Source organism: Onychostruthus taczanowskii, unplaced genomic scaffold (genome assembly GCF_017590055.1).
Source record: "Onychostruthus taczanowskii isolate IOZ18803 unplaced genomic scaffold, ASM1759005v1 scaffold38, whole genome shotgun sequence".
Classification (NCBI taxonomy): Eukaryota; Metazoa; Chordata; class Aves; order Passeriformes; family Passeridae; genus Onychostruthus; species Onychostruthus taczanowskii.
In genome coordinates, this window is record NW_024501237.1 from 6,496,398 (window position 1) to 6,520,652 (window position 24,255).

The window sequence follows — 24,255 nt, forward strand, 5'->3', positions numbered from 1 at the left end:
ATACCTTATAAGAAACATTCAAAATATGTATCCCAATATTTATACAGAGTAGATTTTTAAATGTGTTACCTAAACTGTATTTTAGGTGTGCAGGCATATAAAACAGGCAGGCATGTTTTTATAAGAGCTGTCCTTACAAAACTTCCTATTGTGAGTGCAATCCAGGAAAGCTCAAGCTCACAGCTAATATCCATAAATTATGACAAACGCTTTCATCAGCCCAAAGCTTGTATGACCAGTTCATCTTAAGAGCAATAACAAATCAGACCACAGCTGAACTCTGTTCACCTTAAGCAAAATGCCTTTGCTGTGTCTCACTTGTCTTACCACCCTAACCCTTTTAACAGAAACAATCTCCTTCTTGAAGGTCTGCTATGCTAAACCTGAAAACACTTCCCTATATATGCTTGTGTAAGTGCATAATGGGAAACAGGAGTTCTTTTTCTAGGAGACTAGGCTCTATCAGATTTTTGAGTTTTGATTTATAGGACAGTAATTTTTTTCAGCATTAAATTTAATTTCTCTTTGCTAAAAGGAAAAGACTACTCAGAAATGAACAGAGCTAAAAATTTAGCTCAGTTTTCCCAGTTAATTATAGATTCATTGATTGAGTCTCCCTGATATGACTTCATGCTGTAATTTCAAGATAAGCCTACATGATTAGATACTGATACACTAACAAGGATAAACACCAAGCCATCTATGTGCCTTTGAGTCCAAGGAGAGGGTAAAAAAGGAAATAAAGTCAGGTTATAAATCTGCAGAACTCAACTACAATTGGTCCTTTATGTCACTGATTGAAGTTTCTGTGATTCCAATCTCAAGTTCTCAGGAAGTATAACTTTTTTTGTTATATAGACTCAGAACAGTAGTAATGCCACACAAGACCCATTAGAAATATAGAATTTATTTCTCATTACATTCAGACAACAATATATTGCAGATTTGGACATGCCATATCTCATATCAAAGCTGACTTACTAATCCTATGTTTATAGTTGTGATAGCTATTGCTAGCCCAGGAAACACAAGAGGTGTTTCTGGAGTGGCTCTCTTGAGAATTTCAAGCCATTAACAATAATTTTTGCAGATGGGCACTCTTGACAGTCCACAAAGATTCATCTGTCATAGCCTACATTATCCAACCCTTACTGTACCTTACCTTTACAAAGCAATTTCAACAACAGCAATGGACAGGGAGACTGAGGACTTGCCCTTTATCTTCCCTCAGGCAGCAGTTCTCAATAAAGGCAATATCATGTTATAAGGCCACAAAATTCCTCATGTTCCATGGTCTGTGCTTTTGGCAGGGCAGCTCCTTTCCCATCCTGTAGGGTCTCTGCAACCCTTTTTTCCATTCTCTCCTTGCACATCCAGTGCAAGCTAACAAAGAGTTAATCTCACATTTCTGACAACATCCTAAAGCATGTGATTTAAGTCATCTACAACAAAAAGTCTGTGAGCAACAGAAAAATAAAAAGACAAAATTTTGTTATGTTTAAACCTTTGAAGTACCATGAACAAGAGGTATCTTAACAAGCAGTGTCCTGACAGCATCTGTTCAGTGTACTTCCCTTCATTCTTACAAACTCAGAAAAACTGGGGCGTTTTTTTCATCTTCTAACTCAGCAGGCATTCAGTTTGGGAATACCAGGAGCTGCAGTGCATCATCACATGAAGATGGAGAGGGGCAGGATAGCAAAAGAATGAACAGGGAAGAACACAGAGACACTGCCACTGGCAGGCTCTGCACCAGCCACACAGAGAATATGAATACACACAATGAAGGATTTTGTTGTTTTCTTGCTCTATTTTTTGACAGTTTTTTTTTTTTTAATTTAAAAAAAACACATTCCTGCTAAGGCTGGTTGTGCAAAGTTACTTTTCAAGAACCACCATTCAGTCAGACTCAGTTTCTGCAGACAAGCTTCCTACTGATCCATTTCTCACTAGCATTTTGCTGTAGTTTTTCTGCTGCTCTTCTTTGAAAGTATCTTTGACTTTTGCTCGTTTCAGTCCTCCATCCCTGGAACACAGAAAGAGAGAACAGTAAACCATCGGGGCTCTTATGGCTGTTGTTATAAATCTATGCATTACATTAAAAATCTATGGTTGATTAAGGTAGGTGATCTGAATTATTATTATTAAAGGCTTTTCTTCAGAACTTCTGTAACATTCAATTTTAAGCATGTTTATTAAAACCTTTACCTTAAGCACAATGTTTATGCAGTTCAAATTTTGAATTCAGCTCATTAAAGCAGTCTATTCATGTTGTTAACATGCTGTACCCACAACAGAAAACTTTGGCAATCTGGGATGCTACTGTAGAGGCAGTCTATTTTCTGCAACACTACAGCTGTGTCTTGCCTTATATTATTCAGAGCTGGGTCTCATAGTTGAATCTATTTGCTCAGTCTCATCATCTGAATTTTGCTCTCAAGTTTGCATCATATGAAATCTAGGCATTATCCTGCTACTTGCTGAGGCAGGACATGAGAAGTCAGAGCAGAAACCTTTAGACCTGTTTAATTTTTTGTTGTTCATCAGATTAGCCAAGAAACTCACTTTTGCTACTTAATCTCAATGTCATAAACAACTGTGAATGGACCTACTTCAACAGCATCAAGCCTTTAGATAAGACTCACTGCATGCTACATGCTCCAAAGACTTCATACATCTTTTACTTTCACATATGTGCATGTGGAGTTACTCCATTGTTTTCCTGAGTGGAATAAAGTGATGTTGAATGTTATTTGTCAAAAAGCTAAGGATGGAAGCACCTATCAGTCAAACTAATCACAAACAGTCCATGAATTCTATCAAGGAGGGCATCACTCACCATGGGAGTTCAGTCAGTCCTCCTTGGCGAGCAATGGCTGACCTCACTCTGTTGGCAAACTGAACAGCATCTTCATCTTCCTTCAAGAGCCACAAATTCAACATAACCAAAGAGAGAAGTCAATGGAAGCACTTTAACATTTTTTTATCTGTTGCCTCATCAAATTAGCTCACTTCCAAACAATCTGTTCCTTATCATGCCAGCATCACAATCTGAAGTTCCCACATGATAATAACTCATGTTTCCCCTAGAGTGTTGAAATTAGAAGAAAATTTTGCTTCAACAAGATGAAACATGACCATTATTGGTACTGTGAACAGCACTGCATTTACTGCTATCCTTTGTATATCTGATGCACCGCAGATGGTACTGAGCTGCACCAGGAAAAGCAGAGTCCAATCATACATCAGTCAGCACTGACAAAAATCCAGTATAAAACTAATTTGGAGACATGGAGTGAGCAGAGGTTTTGAGGGAAAAAAAGAGTAAAAGTGCACTTGCAGACACAGTCAAGTTTTTAAATAGCAGTCAGGCAACCAGATGTGGGATTACCTTTCTAACCATTGGTGGCAAGTACCACACATTGCAAACGATGGCCCAGCTGGTCATTATTCGCAGCAGATAGCTCACGATATTGTATTTGCTGCTGTTCCAGAAGGCATCTCCAAACTGAGGATCATACTGCAAAGGATCACAAAAAACAATTGATTAAGCCTTTTTCCAGACCATCACAGCCTCTCAGACCTGGGATTACATGGCAGAACCAGCAGCAGATGTCACCCATTTGCCCAAACAGCCAAAAAAATTAAGTCTGCTGTGAGCAGGATGCTTCCCTTCAGCACTGCAAAGGACTAGCTGGATTTCTCTTCCTTCCAGCTTTCTGGAGGAAGAAGCTGACCCCATCAGGCCTACCAGCAGGCTCTATAGGCCAAAGGACTTCACTTCAATTTCAGCTACTTATTCTCCAGGAGCCATCCACAGCATCCACCCAATTGCCAGAGCTACTATGCTTTTAACAGCAGCTGTATTGAGACAGCTTCCCACCCCTCTGACAAAAACCCATCTCAAAATCTGAAATCCAGAAGCCAGCTATTTCCACTTACTTTGATTGCAACAGGATAGATTGTCCCTCCTATTTCAAAGCTCCCCTTCTTGAACATCATCACAGATGTATTGTTTATGCAGGTGCCTGTTCAGAAGACAAAGTCATTGCTTCACACAGCCATTTCAGTACAACACAACATCCACAGACAGGTCTTACTCATAAAGGGCCTGCATTTGCTGCTCAGTGAGTTAAGCATCTCTCCCCTGCTTACTTTTAGCCTTTGTCTTGTGACTGACTCCCTGAATGAAGGTGTGCAAGACAAAAATCACAATGCTGAGGTTAAATGTGTAGGACAGCAAATTAATAATCTCAGGGCAAAATAAACAATCTTTCCCTTCTTCTGCCTGCAGCTTCTTCCAAGAGAAGCAACATCCAGGGACAGTACTGTGTTGTCTCCATGCATATTCATCTTATATTAAAAATGAAAACCAGGAATGCCCTAACAAAGTTGAAGCCAGAGGTGAAGATAGATTTCAGCAGCAGAAGCCATGAGAAGAGAACAGGGATGATATCTGCACTGAATGGAGATAAGTAGTTCAGCTTCTTACCTTCTGGAAAAATTAAGATTGGGAGCTTGCTTTTATCTGCCACATGTTCCCTGAGTCTGTGGAAGCAGAAGAAAAGCTTAAAAAACAGCTCCTTTCCACTCTTCTTTCCCCAGGCAAGTGCATTAAAAACACCTTTATGTATTATGTATGTATGAAACCAAAGCCTTTTACTAGACACTAATTTGTACTTGCCTTTTTTTTTTTTTCTACAGAACTGAAGCTTTGGGCCAGCCATCCTTTAGGCCCCTGGAGCATTACACTGAGGCAACACCCTGTTTTCCTTCCCCCACATTATTTTACTAATGACTGTCAGAGAAGTCGACAATTATACGCCATTAAGCCAGTCTTACTAAATCTGATCCACTCAACCTTCAAGAAATTGCCTACATAAGGAAAAAAGCATATTGATGCAGTGCTCCATGCAGCCTCTGCTACTTAACAGCATATTCCTTAAAAGAGGACTTCTAAATGCTCACAGTACTTGAACAACACTTGGACAACTTGGCAAAGCTGTCCTACTGTGCAGAGGCCAATAAGCCAGTGAAGAAGTTAACCTGTCAAAATTGACCTAAAAAGTTCTCTGCAAATTAGGAAGAATGTTTTATCCCTGTACTACAGTATTCACAGGTATGCTTTTGGTGACATCCTGCAGAAAACCACTTTTGTACACAGCTTATATTCTTACAACAAGACATTTTGCCTTTCACCCAAACAAATAAAGCTTTTTATTTCTAGTGGCTCACAATTTCCAGTGATACTGAGTGTTTGTCACAAAAACCCAATTTTATTATCAGTATTTCTCTTCAACAGAAAGTACCAGAATTTAAGTATCTTCACATTGTTTCAAAGTACACACCTGAATTCATCAGACATTAGTTATGTTGATGGCTTCCCAACTGAGATGTTTTGTTATTGTCTGCAATCCAAAACTTCCCAGAACCTTTGGTCTAAATTATGACACGCTGCATAAATGTTTTGAGCCTTCCCTGGTGACCTGAGAACCTGACATTTTGACCTCAGTGTACTGCACCAAAGCCCACACGAGCAAGCACACTCAGGTTATTCTGAGTGATGCAGCCTGCTGCACCACCCCTCTCCAGGGAGGCAACCAGCACACACCTCACCTTTTTGTCACTAAATGGCGGTCCTTGATCTCGGAGCGCTCGAACCAGACGTGAGGACAGGCCTTGACCGTGGCCCGCTGGATAATGCCCATCAGCCCACCGTGAACCTGGCCCACCTGCAAACCCAGCAAGGCACATCACTATCTGTGACACCTGAAAGGCAGAACTTCCTCCTCTCTACCCCTCCAAAAACATCCAACAAAACCAATTGCACTGGGAGGCTGCAAGCCAGGATTGAGCAATGACCACAGAACTGTTAAAATGCATTCACTTGAAAGAATCTAGACATTCACATGGTACCATCTCAGGTACTTCAACAGAAGAAGAGCCTGGCATTGACGTCCAAGGACAACTTCTCCAGCACATAATATAGACCGATTTCAACATAATTTACACTTTTCCCCACTGACCAGTGCTCAAGCAAACATCTCTGCTGTGAAAGTTAAGTACTGAAGTCCACAAGCAATACCCCACAATCTTTCCCTCTCCTGGTCCCACTGCTGTGGTTATCTTAGATCTCCTCATACCATTGCATAGCATCCATCATTTGTCAAAATGATCGCATCTATTGGTGATGTATGGTTGGCAACACAAATTCCTCCTTTCTGAGGTCTGTTTTCCCTGCAATTACATATTTTTTGTTAGATTGCTAGTGTATTAAAGCACCATATTACACACCAAATAGTTCCAAGAAGCTGTCAGGTGAGTCAGCCTCTAGAGTGTGACATCAACTTGCAGCTCAGGAAAGAGCAGTCCCCATTTTCAATGGGATGTCACACACACATACAAGCATATGCACACTTTTGCTCACTCACTTGTTATGGTAATGGATAGTACCAGACAGAGCTCTGACAAGGATGCGGGAGCACGTCAGGTGAACCACTTCGCTCAGATAGTTTTTCACACTGAAAGAAATTAGACATCTGAAGCATCCTGGAAAGCAGCTAGACACACATGCACTGTTCTCCAGCCTACTCAAGACAACTTAGGGCTGAAATCTGCCTGGTATTCTGGAGCACAGAGGGATGTTCCCAGCTCTACCACTCACTTGCTGTACAGCAGCTCAGCCAAGATACATCATGCCCTTGGTGCCACTTTGCTAGGCAAGGCTGTCCTCTCTCTGCTGGGTGTTTTTCATCCCAACACTACTACCCGCCCTACAATGCCCCATTTGAGTATCTCATGGCAGCAGGAGGAACCCATCAGAAATCAGCCTCAGTGCCAAGACTGACAAGAACCCAACCTCAGCCCAATTTCAAAATGCCACTAAAACAAGGTCCACAAATTTGTGGGTGGAATGGACTATCGGTAGTCTGTTATAGGTAAAAATCTGTCCACTCCTAGTCTTCAGCTGTTTGCACTGATGCAATTTGGAGAGTTCATCCCTCACATGCAGTACCTACCTGCCATTTGGCAGCTGTCCTACCACAGTTGTTCCCACAATCATCGATGTAATCCCGATGGCAGCAAGGCTAAAGCTACAGACAAAACAGACATTAAACCTAAGTAAGTAGCTTTGCTCATCATAGTAACACTTCCTCCCCTTTAAAATGGAAAGGGATTGTAGAAATTCAATTATTCCTCAGATACTTGACATCTGCAATTCTCTAACTCAACAATTCCCTGACCTGCTTCTTAAAGTCATGGTGTAGCAAAGGCAGCAGATCCAGATACTCCCATGCACACAGTGTCAGGGAGCTTTAGAGCTCACATTTATTTTGCTAATGCACATCGACTTAAGGGAAGCATTCATGGAAAATATGACCACCAGCTCTACTCTACTCTCCACAGAAAATAAGTGCTTCTTAACAAAAAAGGAGCCTTTAAGCAAGTTAACATTTTATATCTGCCAATACTACTTTTGGGTTAAAGAAAGCTGAGATGACATTTACAAAGAAAGCACAAAATTACCCGTTCTCAGGCTGACAAAACCCCTCAGCACCAGAGCTTACCGTAGGGGCAGCAGGAAGCAGTACCGCACTACCACCCCAATGACCCACACAACAGTCAGCCTCAGGCTGATGTAGTGGAAGTTGACATTAGTTCTTGTGAGCAGGTTCCAGGAGAGCAGCTCTTCTGAGGAAAATCGTTGAGTGACTTCATCTTCCACAATAGCCTCAAACCCCTTTCTGCAGAAGTAAAAAATGTGGGAAAATTCGAAGTCTGCTCGATGCAGAAGGGCAATTTCTTTCTCCAAAGGCGTTTCATCCCTTTCAATGATACCTTGGGAAGGAAAAGGGTAACCACCTGAGAAAATAATTCTGTGATGTAACTAACAGTCACCCACCAGACCCCTAGTCACTCTGTATTACTCAAGAAGACAAATTTACTGTCAGAGCCTCTCCTACGACAGGAAAAGAAGCTGTGCAGTTGAACACAGCATACCCTGCAGGAGGCCACTTCCAGCTCCCCTTCCTCACACCAACACCTTGAGCAGCAACTATATCAAGTTCTATTACCTACTGAACATGAAGGAAGAAGGCAAACTCCCACCATCTGGCATGTTCTCAACTCAAACTTTATCCAGGACTCTCTCACACTTTCAGAAGAAACCAAGTGAGACTTTGGCCTTTTCATTCCTTCCTGTGCTCTGTGCATTGAAGGGCATTCAATCTTCTTGATGGAGGCTTCCCTATTCCCATCTTGTCTGACATTCTGGTGCCCCACAGCCACAACACTGTCAAAGCCCCAGATGACAACACTATGCATGGATCAGCTCTGAACCTTCCTGCCATCACAACACAAATATTTTCTGTAAGTACAGGCAGACCACACTATTTTTTTTTTTTTTTTCCTGCCATCACAACACATATTTTCTGTAAGTACAGGCAGATCACACTATTTTTTTTTTTTTACTTAAAATCAAACAAAGGAAAACCCTTCAAAACACTACATCAAAGAAAGCTGTGCCTAGAGGAGCCTTGATTTAGTTTAGCACCAACAACTGTTTCAGCTGAACTCTGACTACATAATGCCTGGAGAGAAACCTGCAGAGTTCACAAATGCAATGCAAACAAGAAGTATTCCCCTTCCTCCAATCTTTAAGCTTATGGTCTGATAAGCATAAATTTCTCATCAGAGCTTTCAAAGGCAAGAACAAATTGTGTAAGCTAAACACAGATCAAGTAGTTGCTTGCTGGTAAGCAAGTCTGGCTCCAGAAACTGATGACCACAGAAATTTAGAGTAACAGTTAACCAGAACAATCACCCCCTGAGACACTCAACTTGGATTACAGAGGTCCAAGTTCAGTTTGCCACTCTGTCAGACACCCTCTGATAAATTACATAATCTCTGTGCTTCCATGCTGAGTTAAAAACAAAGGGAAAGGACACAGCACCCAATTTCATGAAGCTACTAGGAACTTTCCATATCTTCCTCCCAATTAAGTCTTGTCAGCAGAAAATCTCTCAATATATTTCCTGTGCCAATAATTGTAACATTTAAATTACAAGCAATATGGAAAATCTTTTTATCGCACATACAGATATGGCACATATAGGATAACATGGGAAGCTCCAAGATACAAGTCCCACAAACCACTGAGGTAAACACTAAAGAAGAACAACACTGCAACAAAACCTATTGGCATGTCCAGCTTGGAACCTGGCAGCCACAGCTTCCAATTGTACCAGCGGGCCACGTCACTGCATTGTCCTATGACAAGCCTACAAATATAAACCATTAGTATGGCACACCCAAAAAGCCACACACTCTTCAGGATCTAAATTATACAAGCATGCATCACATGAAACATTTACCAAAATGGACTATGCTTATGTCATATAAACCGAAACCAGAGCTCTAGCTTTTGATTAATTTTTTTTTCGCACTCAGAAAATCTCCAAACTGTGAAATATCCAGGACTGTAGGTGAGTCAATGCAACCTGTCTGCTCCATGCTGCTGGAAACAGGTTGTAGGCAAGAAACCAGTGGAACACTCCAGCACCCATCACACAAGTACCACTCCTCTCTCCAGTTCCCAGAGCTGGGAATGTTTCCTCCTTATCCAGCTATCCTTCCCCCTTATTCAGCACCACTCAAGCAGCTGGCCCATCTAGCTCCAGCCTCTCAGCTGAACTCAGCTGAGAAGTTTATCACAATGCTAGCAAGCTGAGAGAGCTTGGATAGGTCTGGAATGTCTAGCCTCATCAGCCTGTGCTGTCCTTGTCACATGACATCCCCATGCAGCAACTGCCCTGCAGCCTTAGGACAGCTACTCCAAGCCAAGATCTCAGCAGCACATGAAGGTATTGCGAACAGAATTACACACACGCTGCTCTGGTGATGCTGCTCTTGTAATCACAAGTCATATTTAATGGCCTTTAATCCCTCGGCCATGGGCAGAGCTGAGCTAGCCAAAGACAGCACTATGCAGGAGTACAGCAAACACTACTCTCAACAAAAAAAAAAAGCCACAGTCACTGTTTTCCTCAATACTGCAGCACTAGCCCCAAGCCTTCAAGCTCACATACTCCAGTCAACTAATTATACCAAGCTCAAATTTAACACCATCTACTTACAAAGCAAGTAGATCTACTTAGTAGCATCTGTTAATTAGCTCCTTAGTAGTATCTACTTATGTAGTAACTAGATACTACTAACATTACTTGCATAAGCTTTTCTTTTATTGAATGTAATTTTCAAATCTCTTATTAGCATTTTTGTCTTTTTTAAACCCATCATCTTGAAGACAACACAGCCAGCACCCACAAAGAGAGCTGAGAGCTGATTATTCAGCTGCAGTGAAATAGATACCTACCCTCCAAGCACCTACTCAGCCAAGAGCTACCACTGGGTCCAGTACACACTGCTCTCTAACAGAGAAGGATCTTGAGGTGACAGCACCACATAATTCCCCATGTAACTACACCAGCCAACTTTTCTCTTGAAACTATTCCTTATCACACCAGCACAGGGGCACTGGCAGCCCTTTCTGCCAAGAGATGTAAAGCACACTGGATTTGATGCTGCAGAGAAGGGTGGTGTCCCTTCAATCATGCCCACTTGGTTTTGGGTTGGTCTTTTTTTTGTTGTTCTTTTTTAGTTGGGTTGTTTGTTTTTGGGGTTTTTTTTTGTTTTGTTTTTTGGTTGGGTTTTTTTTTCCCTTCAATCATGCCCACTTGGTTTTGGGTTGGTCTTTTTTTTGTTGTTCTTTTTTTGCTGGGTTGTTTGTTTTTGGGGGGTTTTTTTGTTTTGTTTTTTGGTTGGGTTTTTTTTTGTTTGTTTTGGTTTTGTTGGTTGGGTTTTTTGTTTGTTTTCTTATTGAGGGACAAAATTTCAAAGTGTTTGGGGAGGACCATTTTTGCTCTGCCAGGGAACAGGAAAACTTGACTTTGCACATACATCTGCAGTGCTCCCTTCTATCCTGACCCAACTCCTAGTACTGGCTGAGTGGTCAGGAAAATCATAAGAAATGACAGACACATCCCTTCAGCACTTACACATAGGCGCATACACACACACAAACATTTACCTTTACCCTGTTTTAATCGACTACTCTGTAATTCATTATCGGCAGGAGTTTCTCCTCCTTCAGTAAATATTGTGTAATGCAATTGGGCCTCTGTCTGATCATGTTGTGTCACCTCAGTGGACGCCAACTTATATAATGCACTGTTAGACCTACACCTGCCCTGGCCCTCAAGTATTTTCTTCCACAGCCAGGGTCTCCTAATCACAAGCCAGTTACTCCTGTGCTTTAAAAATTCCCAAGAGCAAGATATAGAGCACAGCTTGGCACCGCATGTCTCCCAATACTTTCTCAAGTAAGGAACAGTTAAGATTCCTGCTTCCGGCAGAAAGAACCATCTCCAGTGGGGCAAGATTTTAACTTTTTATTTCAGATATATGAAGAACACTAAAAAGGGCTTCAGGCTTGTGATTGTGTATTCCTATCCATAAGACTGCTTGAACATAGCCTGCATGCAATCATCTGTATGAATTACCTCGGGCCATTTTCACTATCTCTTAATGGTCCTCCAGACAGCGAAGTACACTCAGCTTCATGCAGGTTCTGAACCACAGCACATATTAACACTACATACCCCTCAGCTGCAGAAGAAATAGCTACTTGTAGCTTTTTTTTAAAGATAGTTCAGAGAACAATCTACTAGCTAGGACCTCTCTCCCTTGATGTCTGTTTACTAGAGAAGAAATAACTATGTGTAAGAATGATCAGTTGTCTAGGAGCTAATGCAGCACAGTAGGGTCTCTTGCCCTCTCACTGGCCCATGACGTGATGGGGCACCATCTGCCTTACAGGCAGAAAAAGGATATCTTCCTGCATCATTGACAGCCTGGGAAGCAGACAATATCACTGACAATTAGCTGAGAGAACCACTAACCTTGCCCTTTCCTCCCAAAAAGCCCCACAACTTTCAGGACACTGGTGAGTGATATAGGATGTACTTTTTCTCAGCCACTTGAAAGACAGCAACTAAGCAAGAGAAGTTTTAACCTGCTTTCAGAGGTGCTGTGCAGTACCTCCAGCTTATTATCACAGATGCTAACAGTTGCACCTGCTGCCATGGAAGCCAGTTCCATGCCTGGCCTGCAGACAGTACGATCCCAGTGTTTGCAATATTGATAAGGATAGCCCTTTGGAGCTGAAACACACATACCCGGCTCAGCAATTCAGTCCCCACTACTGGATCATGTTCACATGAGCTAATCCACAGGCTCAGGTAACAGCTGACTTGTCTGCTAACTGGCAGGCTGGGCCTGCTTCCAGCTGTGCAGCCTAAGGAAGGAACACACAGAAAATGCTCACACTGCTGCCAAATGCTGTCAAAACAGAACAATTGAATAACAAATCTGAAGCATTCAGGAACCAGGAGGAAACCAAGTGCTGACTGCAACACTTTGTCCAACCTTCTCCTGTTTCCTGGGCAAACTCAGACTTCTTCTCATGGATCCAAAGTCATAAAGACAACTCTGACCTACTACAGTCTGCCACAACTCACACACAGTATGGGTTAAGATATAGTTAAAGAACTAATTTCAAAACTAGGCTAAAGGAAGAAAGATGAAGCAACTTTTCAGCTGTCTTTCTACAGACAGTGAGTGTAAGAAGTTTGGCAAACATTAACTCCAGAGAGTAAAATGTCCATAGCAGCAGACTGAAAAAAAGACAAGCCCACCAAACACTTTCAACTTGCAGTCCTACCACAGAAAAAAACACTGAGCTTGGGAAAGAAAGGTGCTGTCCAACAAACACTTAGATCTCTTCAGAGAGTACTTAAGAGCATTCTGATGCTGTTAGGACAGAGATAGCTTGCCAGTAACCCTAGAAGCATCAGAGTAAAGACAAAGTTCAAGATGAAAATTAACCTCCTATTTAAACACAAAAATTTCCATCAACTAAGAACAATCTCCATCTTAAGCTCTACTTTGTTTTGTTAAATTTCATGTTGTTTCATACCCTTCATTTCCTCATCCCCTGATTTTTCAATGACTCAGTATGACCCAGTAAAAGCAGCATTTTATAATGCAGGAACTGTTTGCTAGCCAGTAGCATTGCAAAATGATTAGATATATAAGTGTGCTGATTTTCAGTGGGGTAGAGTGAATTTTATTCAGAGTAGCTGGTATGGGGCTGTGTTATGGATTTGTGCTGAACACACAGTTGATAATAGAGAGATGTTTTTGTTATTACTGAGCAGGATTTACAGAGCCAGGGTCTTTCCTGTTTTTCATACAACCAGGCTGGTGAGGAAGTTGGGGGTGCTTGGGAGAGTGGGAGGAGACACAGCTCAGACAGGTGACCCAAAATGACCTTCCAGACCATATGGCATCATGCTCAGGATATACAGTGGGAGGAAGAAGGAGGAAAGCAAGACATTTGGAATGATGGTGTTTGTCTTCCCAAGTCACTGTTAACCATGATGGGGCCTGCCCATGGGAAAGCAGGGAATTCATTCCTTGTTTTGCTTTGCTTGTGTGTGTGACCTTTGCTTTCCCTGCTAAACTGTCTTTATCTCAACCCATGGGTTTTCAGGCTTTTTCCCTTGCAATCCTCTCCCCAGTCCCGCTGGGGCAGTGAGTGAGCAGCTGCCTGAGGATAAACCATGACTTTCAGTGAGCATGTAACACCCCACCTCTTCTCAGGCTCTCCCATGCACACATCTAACTGCTTCATTTGAGAAGGCCTCAGTACTCCAACATCACAACATTAGTCTCAATGTGACTTTACTCCAAGCTCTCACCATTGGCAGTAGCAGTCCGTGGCACCTGCGGCTGTGGCTTCTTGGCACCTTTTTGTAATCGGATAGTGGCCCACTGTTGAACAGAAAGAAAACATTAATTTCACAAATGCAGTATTCACTTAAGGAAAAAAGTCACCAGAAAAAACCCAACAGTTAGTCAAAGAAGTGTTGTGATTTTCAAAGAATATCTTCATCAGGTAATCATCATTCATCCTCCTCAGATGTGTGCACAAACCCATACACAGTTCTTATGAAGAAACTCAGAGTAATTAATAATAATTTAATAAACCAAACTAAAGCAACACAGTGCTAGTCAGTACTTCTCAACTCTGCTTTCAGTCTTCAGAGAGCCAACTCAGTGCTCCACACCTGTTTCAGTTCCAGTTCAGGTACACAGCTACCAAGAGCCTGAAAGTTGTCTGTCAGCCTTGCTACTGCCACAGCAGCCACCAAATCCAGGCCACATGGAAAGCCCCAGGTGCTGAGCTAGACACAGGACACACACAGCACGTGTTCACAAAGCTAAAAGTTTGGGTTGTGATATGTCTATCTCCTTTCAGAGCAGTTTCATCATACTGAAGCCAAAACAAAAAACAAAAAAAAAAAAAAAAACAAAACAAAACAAAAAAAAAAGTCCTAACTGGGTTAAGTGAAACTGAAGCCTGCACACAACTGATTTCCCTAAAAAACAAAACCGGCATTTGCAGTCATGAGAAATTCCAATTAAATTCTTGAGTGCTATCCTTTTTGGGATAGCACTCAAGAATTTTCCAAGTTGAACAAACCTGACATTTCCCTTGACTCTGCAACTGCTCGTTTCTTGGCACCCTCACAGAATCATAGAATGTTTTGAGTTGCAAGAAATCTTAGAGATCACCTAGTTCCAATGCGCTTCCATGGACAGGAACACCTTCTACCAGATCAGGTTGCTCAGAGCCCCATCCAGCCAGGTCTTGAACACCTCCAGGGGTGGAGAGTCCACAGCTTCTCTGGGCAATGTACTCCAGGCGCCTTCTCTTCTCCAGGCTGAACAACCCCAACCCTCTCAGCTCTCATTCTGAAGCTCTGAGCAGCAAGAAAACAGGCCAATTCACCAGCTTTGGGTGAGCTACAGAGAGCCCCTTCCTTCTCAGTTCTGCTGCTGCTAAGGCAATAGCTCTTCCAGGAATTAATTTTAACTGTAGGAATAACTCAGTTCTTTCTGTAGTACTCAAGTACTTTCAGTAACTTTATGGCTACATTCTTAGCAGTACTGTCACCATAAAAGTTCTGGGAAATACCAAACCAGAACAATTTTCAAGGAAGAACCTTTTCAGAGCACTGTCATTTTATGTTTTGTCTATGGAATGGATTTGGGGGTACAGAGGGACCAGCAAATACATTTACACAATCACTTCTGACCAGACTTGAATCACTGCATTCAACAAATTAACATCCCCACAAACAGCTAAGTCACAGAAGAACAAGAGCATATTTGGCTAATGGTCCCAGCCATACACACCAGCAGAAAAAAAAAAGTTTTCATCTTTCAAATCCTCTCAAAGGGATAATTAAAACCCTCAAGAACACTTTGATGCTCAGAAAGAAAATGCAACACTGCCTTCAGATAGCTCTTGCTACAGAAATCCTGCAGTTATGAGTTCATTCTAGACTATGTCAAAGCCTGAGTCTCAGCACAAATCAGGAGGACACAGGTTATTGAGACAGGCCTTTGTAATGCCCAAAAGCTTGCAACACCCCTCTATACTGCAGTATCTTGACATTTTGCTGTGCAAGGAGGCAGTACAATCTTCCCAAAGCAGAGAAACTGCAGGGTCCTGTAACTCAAGTCAGTTTCTACTGCTCAGATACATTTATCAATCTGATTCAGAAAAGCATATTTTTTCTTCCTAAGTGGTCTGACCTTTGCTCCTCATATCCATCTAACTCCAGAAAGGTGCAGCAGCCCACCTGGGGGATGGGGGAACAGTGGCAAAGAGAAAGCCAGGAGAGGACAGTTCGCTTTCCACTCTACCTGTGCTTTCCCAGGAGATGGGAGCACTGCCACGAGCCTCTCAAGAGCGTGGCATCATGAAGAATCGTGAGCATCATGCACAAGGGTTGCGCACTGCATTCCAGGAGACAACTGACTTGTGCTCTGTAAGTTGGTGGCTGAGGCAGTTTTACATTCCGTGCCAGGTCTCTTAGGGGATTTAAGCACACTTAATAAAATAGGCAATGATGAGATCAGCTCTCCCTCTTGGTCAGGAGCATTTGGGCATTCCTAAGGACCCACATCTACCAGATGACACAGCAAACAAGTTTTAAGTTCTCTGCCAGCTTTCCTCTTACCTCAATCCATCATATTTCCAAAAACTATGTATGTTCCAGCAACCAAGGAGTAAGAAATGAGAAATTTTTACTTAAGATCTAATTCCTTCACATATTCTCAGGCACCTGAACTAAAGGCCATCAAAGCCAGAATCTCAACTTTGATCAAGCGAAAAGTTTGTTTATATCTGGGCTGGGAAACAAGAGAGACACCACCCACAGTAAAGTGAGTAATTCCCCTTCCTTTCTGCTAATCAGGGATATGTGCCATCCATTGCTGCTTCAGCTGGTTCCTATGCTGAAGGACAACAAGGTTATGCTACAAAGAGCTATCACAATGTGAGCTGATCCATCCCATCGAGGGGAAAACAACGTGTTTGTGTATTAGAGATCAAAGCATGAAACAAATACAAGCCATAGCCTCCCTTCCACTCAGGAAATGAGCAAAAAGCAGACTTTGCGGCAAGTCTTTTGGATCTCTCAGTAACACTAGCACAAATCTAAGTGGCTTCTCCCAGATGGTGCTGACCTGGTAGTCCCAAGGACCTTGGTGCAGACCTGTGCTTTTAGTATGGATTCTTGAAGCAGCTTTGAGGAATAAATATAAAACACCAGGCTCCTAAACAGATTAAAAAGAGTTCTACAGTGGGGCTACACATTGGACTGAAAATGTAAAGTTAGAAAACAGTATGATCCCAGAACTACAAGCATCACCACAAGTCTGATTTTGAAACTTTAGTATCCTAACTGCTAACAAGAAAGTAGCTTGGATGCTTTAATTACACAATGCATAATCTGAAGATACCACATTTCACTAGGCAAAGAAAACATCAACTTTCCCCTGAAAAGTTCTACCTCCTCATCCTGCTAGAAAAGTCATCTAATTTATCAGCACCTTAAAAAAAAAATCTAAAGTGGCCAAAAGATCAAATTCACTTACACATCACTAAGCAACTGCCACACACATGCAGGACCTATGCAGTACTTGAGAAAGATGTCTATTTATCAACTGTCTTATCTGCAGTTAGGAAGGGGTTTTGATATCTCTTGTAAATGTGTGATTTTTGCCTCTGAGGTCTGACTATGTCCAAAGCTAAGCCTGACATGTCATTTCATGAAAGCACGTCTAGACATTCTTTGCTGGGATCAAAAGACAAATCATTAGGAACACCTCATGGTGCTGCTCTGTTCCCCTAAAAAATGGGGCTCAGCCTTTCACCTCATTTACCACCTTTACACCACCTTTGATTTAATGTTGAATAACTTTTTGGAAGGCAGGGATGACTGAAACCTGCAATCACATAGACACAGGCCACTGGTGTTCCTCTTTTAAAAGCACCGCTGGATCAGAGCCAAAACTTTATGTGCTAGTTTAGGTGAGCACTCCTCCTTGGAATCTCTCCAAACCTCAAGTAAAAACAAAGATTGCAGAGCACATCTCACACAATGCTACCTTGTTTAACACAGCAAAATCTGCATGCCAGGTATAGAGTTGTTTTGTATGAGGAAAGAACAACACCACCACGAGGAGCAATCATTTCTGAGTCAGGGCAAAACGTCCTCTCTCATCTCCCATGCACTTCTTATTCTGATGGGACACCCCTGGCACTGCCTCCAAGGAACTTCCCAAATTCTTCTGCACACAGGACTTGCACAGCAATCCTTTCTGGTGGACAGGTATCCAATGAGCAATTAAGAGTCCAGCTTTATAGGATAACACCAACGGCATCAGCAAAAGGAATGTCAAACAGCGTCTTTTACAGCAGCTTTACAACCTCTTACTTCAAGGCAAGCTCTGAATATAGCTGCTGTTATTTAACAGCATTTGATTATTAACAGTGTTCACATGCTGCAAAACTGAGAGCAGTTTCAGACAAGAGCTACTGATCTGGAATATGGTGCATTAATTACTGATGCAACTACAGCAAAGGGCAACCCCCAGCTCTGCCAAACTTACTGATATACAAGGACTCTTGATTTTTAAATCTGTGGTAACCATACATAAAGGCCTTCAAAGAACTGGGGTCTGTGTTAATACAGACCAGGGATTTACTTCAATATTCTGCACAAAATTTGCTAAAATACTATTCCAAAAGTCAGCATGAGCCCTGTAAACAAGGGTGCATCATTCACGCCAGGCATGTCTCCAAGACATGCTTCTCTTTACCATCTGAGCTGGCAGCTTTCAGATTCTCCTTTCAGAGCTCTCAGATTCTCCTCGGCTCAGCAGTCCTTGAAGGATACCAGTTACACAGACAGAGGCCTTCACTGACTCTGTGAATGACATTAGTCAGCAAAGCTTGCTGCTGAGGCCAGTGAGTTACACAAGCAGCAGTCAAAGCCCACAATGATTCATCTATTTATCATCTTACATCCTCTCCTTCTCCATTCCCTACCCTCATGCCCAGGCCACATACAGTCCTGATGGTGACTCATGGGAAGAGCAGCCTGGCATTCCTAGGACAAGAGTATCAGTCCATCCCACTGGCCCTGCACAGCCACAATCTCCAGTTTGACCAGAGACACCGAGAGGTCCTTTTTTCCTCATATCTAGATACATTCATATTGCCAAGGTCATCTGCAACACAAGCAACTTGGGCTTAACCTCCAGCTACAGAATAATATTACACTCTTGTCCAGCAAAAAGACATTCCCTGCAAGCAGCATAATAAGGTATCAAATTGCTTCTGTTACAAGGGGCTGCTGTTAAACCCTGATGGATCAGTTACAGGACTTGAACAACACCTACAAGTGCAGCATCTGCTGTGCATTATAGCCAGCAAAACCAGCCACACAAGGAGCACTCTCTGCTCACCTCAAGCCCCCACAAAAAGCTTTGAGAGACTGGGAAGGGGACTGCACTAAAAGTGCTTGCAGTCATCAACAAACCATTAGTCCAGAAACAGACAATAATGTAATGTTAGTTAATAGATAGGTTGTTTGTTTCCTGAGTCAAATGTGACCTAAACACCTCACTTCCCTCAGGCTTTCTTGTTTCTTAATATTTCACAAGAATTATGCACTGCACAGTTTAAAAAAACATGAAATTTTCCCATGAGAATGGGCAAGAAGAGCAGTCTGTACAAAGTGCTGCTGACAACTCTACTGTCTCAGGCAGCAAGGCACACCCCAAAAAAAGGCCCCAGCAGACTGGAAAAAAAAACCCCCAAAGTATTTAACAAGGTGAGCTGCAATCCATTCAAGCAGAGATCATCACTGGGCGGAGGGGGGGGTGGTGTGTGTGTGTGTGCATTGCTACTGCCAAATATATAGGCACACGATCCAGACCAGTCCTCCTGATTTTCCACAATCTGATGGAAACAGAGAAACTGCTCCTATGTGACAGTGACTGCTCTATGGGCATCAATGAAAGACAAAGGACTTGCTGAAAGGCTGGACTCCCCAGTGCTTGACAAGACAGCTCCAATGGCACGTTTGCAGGGGCCTCGACAGCCCCAAATCATATTAAGAGTTCACAAGAGGCAATGGATTAAGACAAAGCAAAAATGAGACCAAGAGGTAAAGATGCACTAAATTTAAAATTGGAAGCTATCTGTTGATGCTGAAAAACAAACAGGGAGCAATGCAGCATGCTGTGATGACTGCAAGAGACAGTCCCCGGCATTTCAGCAATAGGGAATATTTCTGTGGGAAGAGACTTGACAAGCAATCAGGACATCAGGTGCCTAGTCCAGACTAGCTCTTCATAGGGTCTAACAGCTGCTAGAAATGTTTCTGCAGCAGTACTCCCACATTTTAAAAAAACATACTACCATGGTGCCAGAAATCCTTCTATTAACACTGGAAGGAAAGCCACAGGCAAAAATGAGCAATCTCCTAAAAGTTTGCTGAGTTTGGTAAGGTAATTTCAGAAGCAAGTTCATGCACTTTCAGGAATACCCACATGATGGGGGGCAGCGGGCTTTCAAATAGCAAGTGCTGCCTGCTGTACTTCTTTAGCACAACTTTCCATACATTTTCCCTTATCACGTGGACAAAAATACAATCACATAGGAAAAAATATATCCATATAAATCTGGTAATCCCTAGTGCAGTACTTAAGGGTCAAATGCAACCCAACAGCAGCACATCCTCATCTGTACATGCTGCATTTTCTCAGCAGCATGTGCTTGCTGAGGCAGCTCAGCAGAGAGAAAAATCTATTGTGCACAAACTGATGTCCCTTGTCAGAAATGTCAGACGGTCAAAGTACAAACACATTTTGTTCCTAAAAAGAGCTTCCCCCTCCCTTTTCCCAGATCATGCTTGCAGCACCAAGAACAAGCTTCTGCCCTCCTGAAACAAGCAGAAATTTATTTATTTTTAATTGGCAGGAAAAAATTCAAGCACAAGCCCCCATCACCTTAACTTGCTCCATCCCACAGCCTACACAACAACTGAACACCATAGACTCATTCTTGGATGTTTTGTTTTGTCTGACATGACCTGAAGAGGTATCACAGCAAACTGTAGAACTGTCCCTGAACAGTGGACTGACTTGGACCCTCAAAACAGATTGACTCTAATAAAGCAGACGTTGTAACCTGACAACACAGGCCATATAGGAAACAAACCACAGTCTCTGTGTCCTTCCACTACACCAAGACACGGGATGTAAACAGGCAAAGCCAGGGTATCACCTGGGATGCACAAACAGCCACCACTTTGCAGACAGCTCCTGTAATCTGGCCCATTAAAGAGGTAACAAAAGCAGCAGCATCTTGACTGAACACTGTGCAGGTGCAAGAGCCCACCCTCCTCTTGGAAAAGAGGGGAAAAGGCCTAGGGAGAGCCAGGGCTGGGAGCAGAAGAAGAAGCTTAAGTAAGCTATTAAGTTAAGACTGCTGAAAAAGGCCTCAGCCATCAGAGACTTCAGCATGCTGTGACTTCACAGAGCCAAAAAGCTCTCCTCAGGAGAAAACGTGCACACTCAGTTCAACATCCCAGGGAGTCTCAGACACCCAGCTAGCAGCACACTTCACTGTTAACACAATAATTATTAATAACTATCCCTTATAAAAGAAATACACCTTCCCAAATTACTTAAATAACCTACTTCTTAAAAGTATGACATGCGCACTTTTCCCAATATTACTCTGGTTAATATCCACGGTTTAGATATTACATGTCAGGTGCTCTTCCAGGTGCTGCTTGGACCTGGCTGTAGACAATCATCCTCTGTCAGGCTTCTAGCCAAGACAGACCTGCGAGCAAACGAAGAGGAGACATCCCACAACAAACCACTTCCTTTCAGGGATTATCCCCATGCAAGTATTCTGAGGACAAAGAATTCACAGGCAAAGCAAGGCCAAATTGAGATAAGCAGAATACCTGGGTGGATTGAGCTTTTTACTCTCCCACAGCAAGTCAAATTTAGCTGACTCTTCTCAGAATACTTTCCAATTTTTCATTGCTTTTTCTTTATAGAGACATTATTTTATATCTATGTCCAATATAATTATGTATTAATCTAATTTTTAATATATTGAGCAACATGCAACCCCAGAAAGTATTTAATGCAAAAGTAATGGTAACTTGCAAGGTAAGTCATTATTTCCTCCCTTAGGCAATAGGAGAGCTCTCACAATTAACCATCCTCAATATGCCACCAGATACTTCTCCACAATTTTGCCCAAAACATTTTGAGTCACCTCTTGTTCCGGCATTTGATGACACTAAAAAATAATGATTAGTGATTTACCAATAAAGAATGTAAATTGTGGCTATTCACAGGTGAAGGCAAGTCATCCAAACAAGACTATCTCACTAGGCCATCTGGATTGCTCCCTCAGGCCAGGGTGATCTTTACCTCCTCAGCTCCTGCTATTCAAATAATTTTTTCCACTAACTGCATCTTCTCTCCTCAGCAGTTATCCTGATACCTTTCACAGACCCAGAAATTACTTAGAGCAGACTCATTCTCATCCAAAAGCCTAAAAACATTTTGCCTTAAGACGTATTTAACAAATGCTGATTTAAGAGGTGGGATTTTTTTTTTTTTAGCCAGGCACTGAAGTACACTAACAAGGCTTGCCTGAAAACCTCGAAGAACAAGATGAAACTAGACAAAATCTACTTTCCATAGTCACATAGTGATGTATATTGCATAGCCACTGACTGTGCTGTGAGTCATTTCACTTTTCCTCCTTACAGCTGTTTCCTTGATTTGGGTGCCCCTCCTTCTTGGAAAAAAAAAAAAGCGTAGTAAAGAGTCAAATCTGATCACCTCCAGCAACAATTTAAAAACACGTTTGAGCTTCACATGAGCTTCAGAGGGAGAGTTTTCACACACATATTAAATATGCCCCATGCAGAAAGCAGTTCCTCCGCGAGAAACTGACTGAGAATTTAGAGGCAGATGGCAACTAAGGTGTTGGACATGCTCACCTTGGATGGGAGTCCGCATCTCTGAGCATCAGCACTTCTGGCCCCAGACCTTTACACCCTCCCAGAGCACGACCCGGCATCATTTTCCCCAGGTGGAGCACAGCTGCCACCGAGCAGCGACAGCCTCGCCCAGGCCATGGTACAGCCTTAGGTAACAAGGTTTATTCCGCTTTCCTGCGGGTTCAGGGACAGCACTCCAGAGCCTACACAACCACAAAATTAACACAGATCTCCAATTTTACTCGAGGGATTTAAGCCCGAAGATACAGGCGGGCAGAGCTGATGCCAGGCAGGACGTGACCCACCCGCTCTCCTCTACAGGAGGGCACGATGGGACCGGCGCGCACTGACGCTCCTCCGGGATATCCATCCCCGCACACGCCCCGGCCGGAGGGAGCTGTGCCCGGCCCGCCGCCCCCCCTCGGCCCGGGGGAAGCGAGCGAGGCGCAGCCCAGCGGGGAATGCAGCGCCAGGGACACCCCACTTCCTTTCCAGAGCTCCCGCCTACCTCCAGCGTCTTCACCAGCACCCACATATAGGCTTCAGAGATGCCCAGCGAGATGCCTAGCGCCGAGGGCAGCACGATGAGCCCAAGCACCACCGCCACCCACACGGCGCCCAGCTGCCCCACGGCCCACACGACCTCCATGGCACGCAGGGCCGCGCGACGCCAGCGCCGGCAGTGGAAACCGGACAGCGCCGCCTCCCGCCGGCCCTAAAGGCCCGCGGCCGCCCCGCCCCGCCCCGCCCCGCGGCCGCGGGGGTCCGTGCGAGAAGGGCTGGGCTGGTGCGGGTGTGGAAAAGCTGATGTGTCTCTGGAGAGGGTGCCCGCGGGGCGGGAAGCAGCTAAACCCGGGTTTAGCGGCCGGCACGGCACGGGAGGCTCCTGGTGTAGGAAAAACGGCTCCAACGGGTGCGGGCGGCGGCACTGCCGTGGCCAGCCGGGTGCCTCGAGGCAGCAGAGTGGGCTGGAAAGCCGTAGGAAGCCCGAAAGGAGCAGCTAGGGGAGCGGAAGTGAAAAGGAAAACTGGGGAAAGCTTGTGGGTCTGTGAATATCAAAGAGGACAAGGATAGCCAAAGAAAGGAAAAGGAGCAAGGTCTGCTCTGGTCCACCTGTGTTCTTCTCCAGATTTGAGCAGAGAAGAGGGATTCACTGAGGGTCCAGCTCTCACCCCGGCGTTAGGCCCTCTCCAAGAGAAAGGCAGCTTAGTGGCAGCTGGCTAGAGGAGGGTTTGCCTACCCCGGCACTTGGCGTGACACAATCCAAGAAAGCGGTGTTAGCAGAAAAAGGCTGAAGAGGGATGTCAGCCTTGACAAAGCATCCTGGGGAAAGGGAATAACATCGTCTTCTGAGAAAAAGGCAGGCAGCATACTTTCTGGCATCTTTCATACCTGTTTCATGGAAATGGGATGTTTGGTGTGCCTCTCCACGTTTGAGCAATCAGAAATATATCTGAGAGCCAAGTGCTTAGGATTAAATGAAAAACCTGAATTGGAGTCCAAGGCCTAAAGAACTATTTCCCGGAGAGTCATGTGGACAAGGGCATTGCTTAGTGGTTCCTATTTTTGGCTCTGGTGTCTCTCCTCCTACTCTTTGCCTCATCTGGTTAAATAATTTCTCTGAGGCAGAAACAGGATGATCCCTGATGAAGCCTCTAGACACAACAACCACAATTGTCCAGCTAGATCTGACATTGCCAAACAGCACTGCAGTGTCTTCATTCTTCTAAGTGTTTA

The 24,255-nt window shown here is 43.4% G+C and overlaps 1 protein-coding gene across 3 annotated transcripts; it reads right to left on the minus strand.

The window, feature by feature from the left end:
• Positions 1–891: 891 nt before the first annotated feature.
• On the minus strand, positions 892–23,237 carry LOC121339934 (glycerol-3-phosphate acyltransferase 3). 3 transcript variants are annotated; one of them, XM_041412196.1, is made up of 12 exons: positions 23,027–23,237; positions 13,822–13,894; positions 7,569–7,839; positions 7,020–7,094; positions 6,432–6,521; positions 6,144–6,237; positions 5,617–5,732; positions 4,493–4,548; positions 3,943–4,028; positions 3,392–3,520; positions 2,840–2,919; positions 892–2,026 (listed from the first exon to the last, which is right to left on the minus strand). In XM_041412196.1, the coding sequence occupies exons 1-12, from the start codon at positions 23,165–23,167 to the stop codon at positions 1,900–1,902; spliced, it is 1,338 nt and encodes a 445-aa protein (XP_041268130.1). In that variant the 5' UTR covers positions 23,168–23,237; the 3' UTR covers positions 892–1,899. The 3 variants fall into 3 exon arrangements, with proteins under 3 accessions (XP_041268130.1, XP_041268131.1, XP_041268132.1); XM_041412197.1 differs by lacking the exon at positions 23,027–23,237 and adding an exon at positions 12,238–12,356; XM_041412198.1 differs by lacking the exon at positions 23,027–23,237 and having other exon boundaries at positions 7,569–7,745.
• Between the last annotated feature and the right edge of the window lie 1,018 nt (positions 23,238–24,255).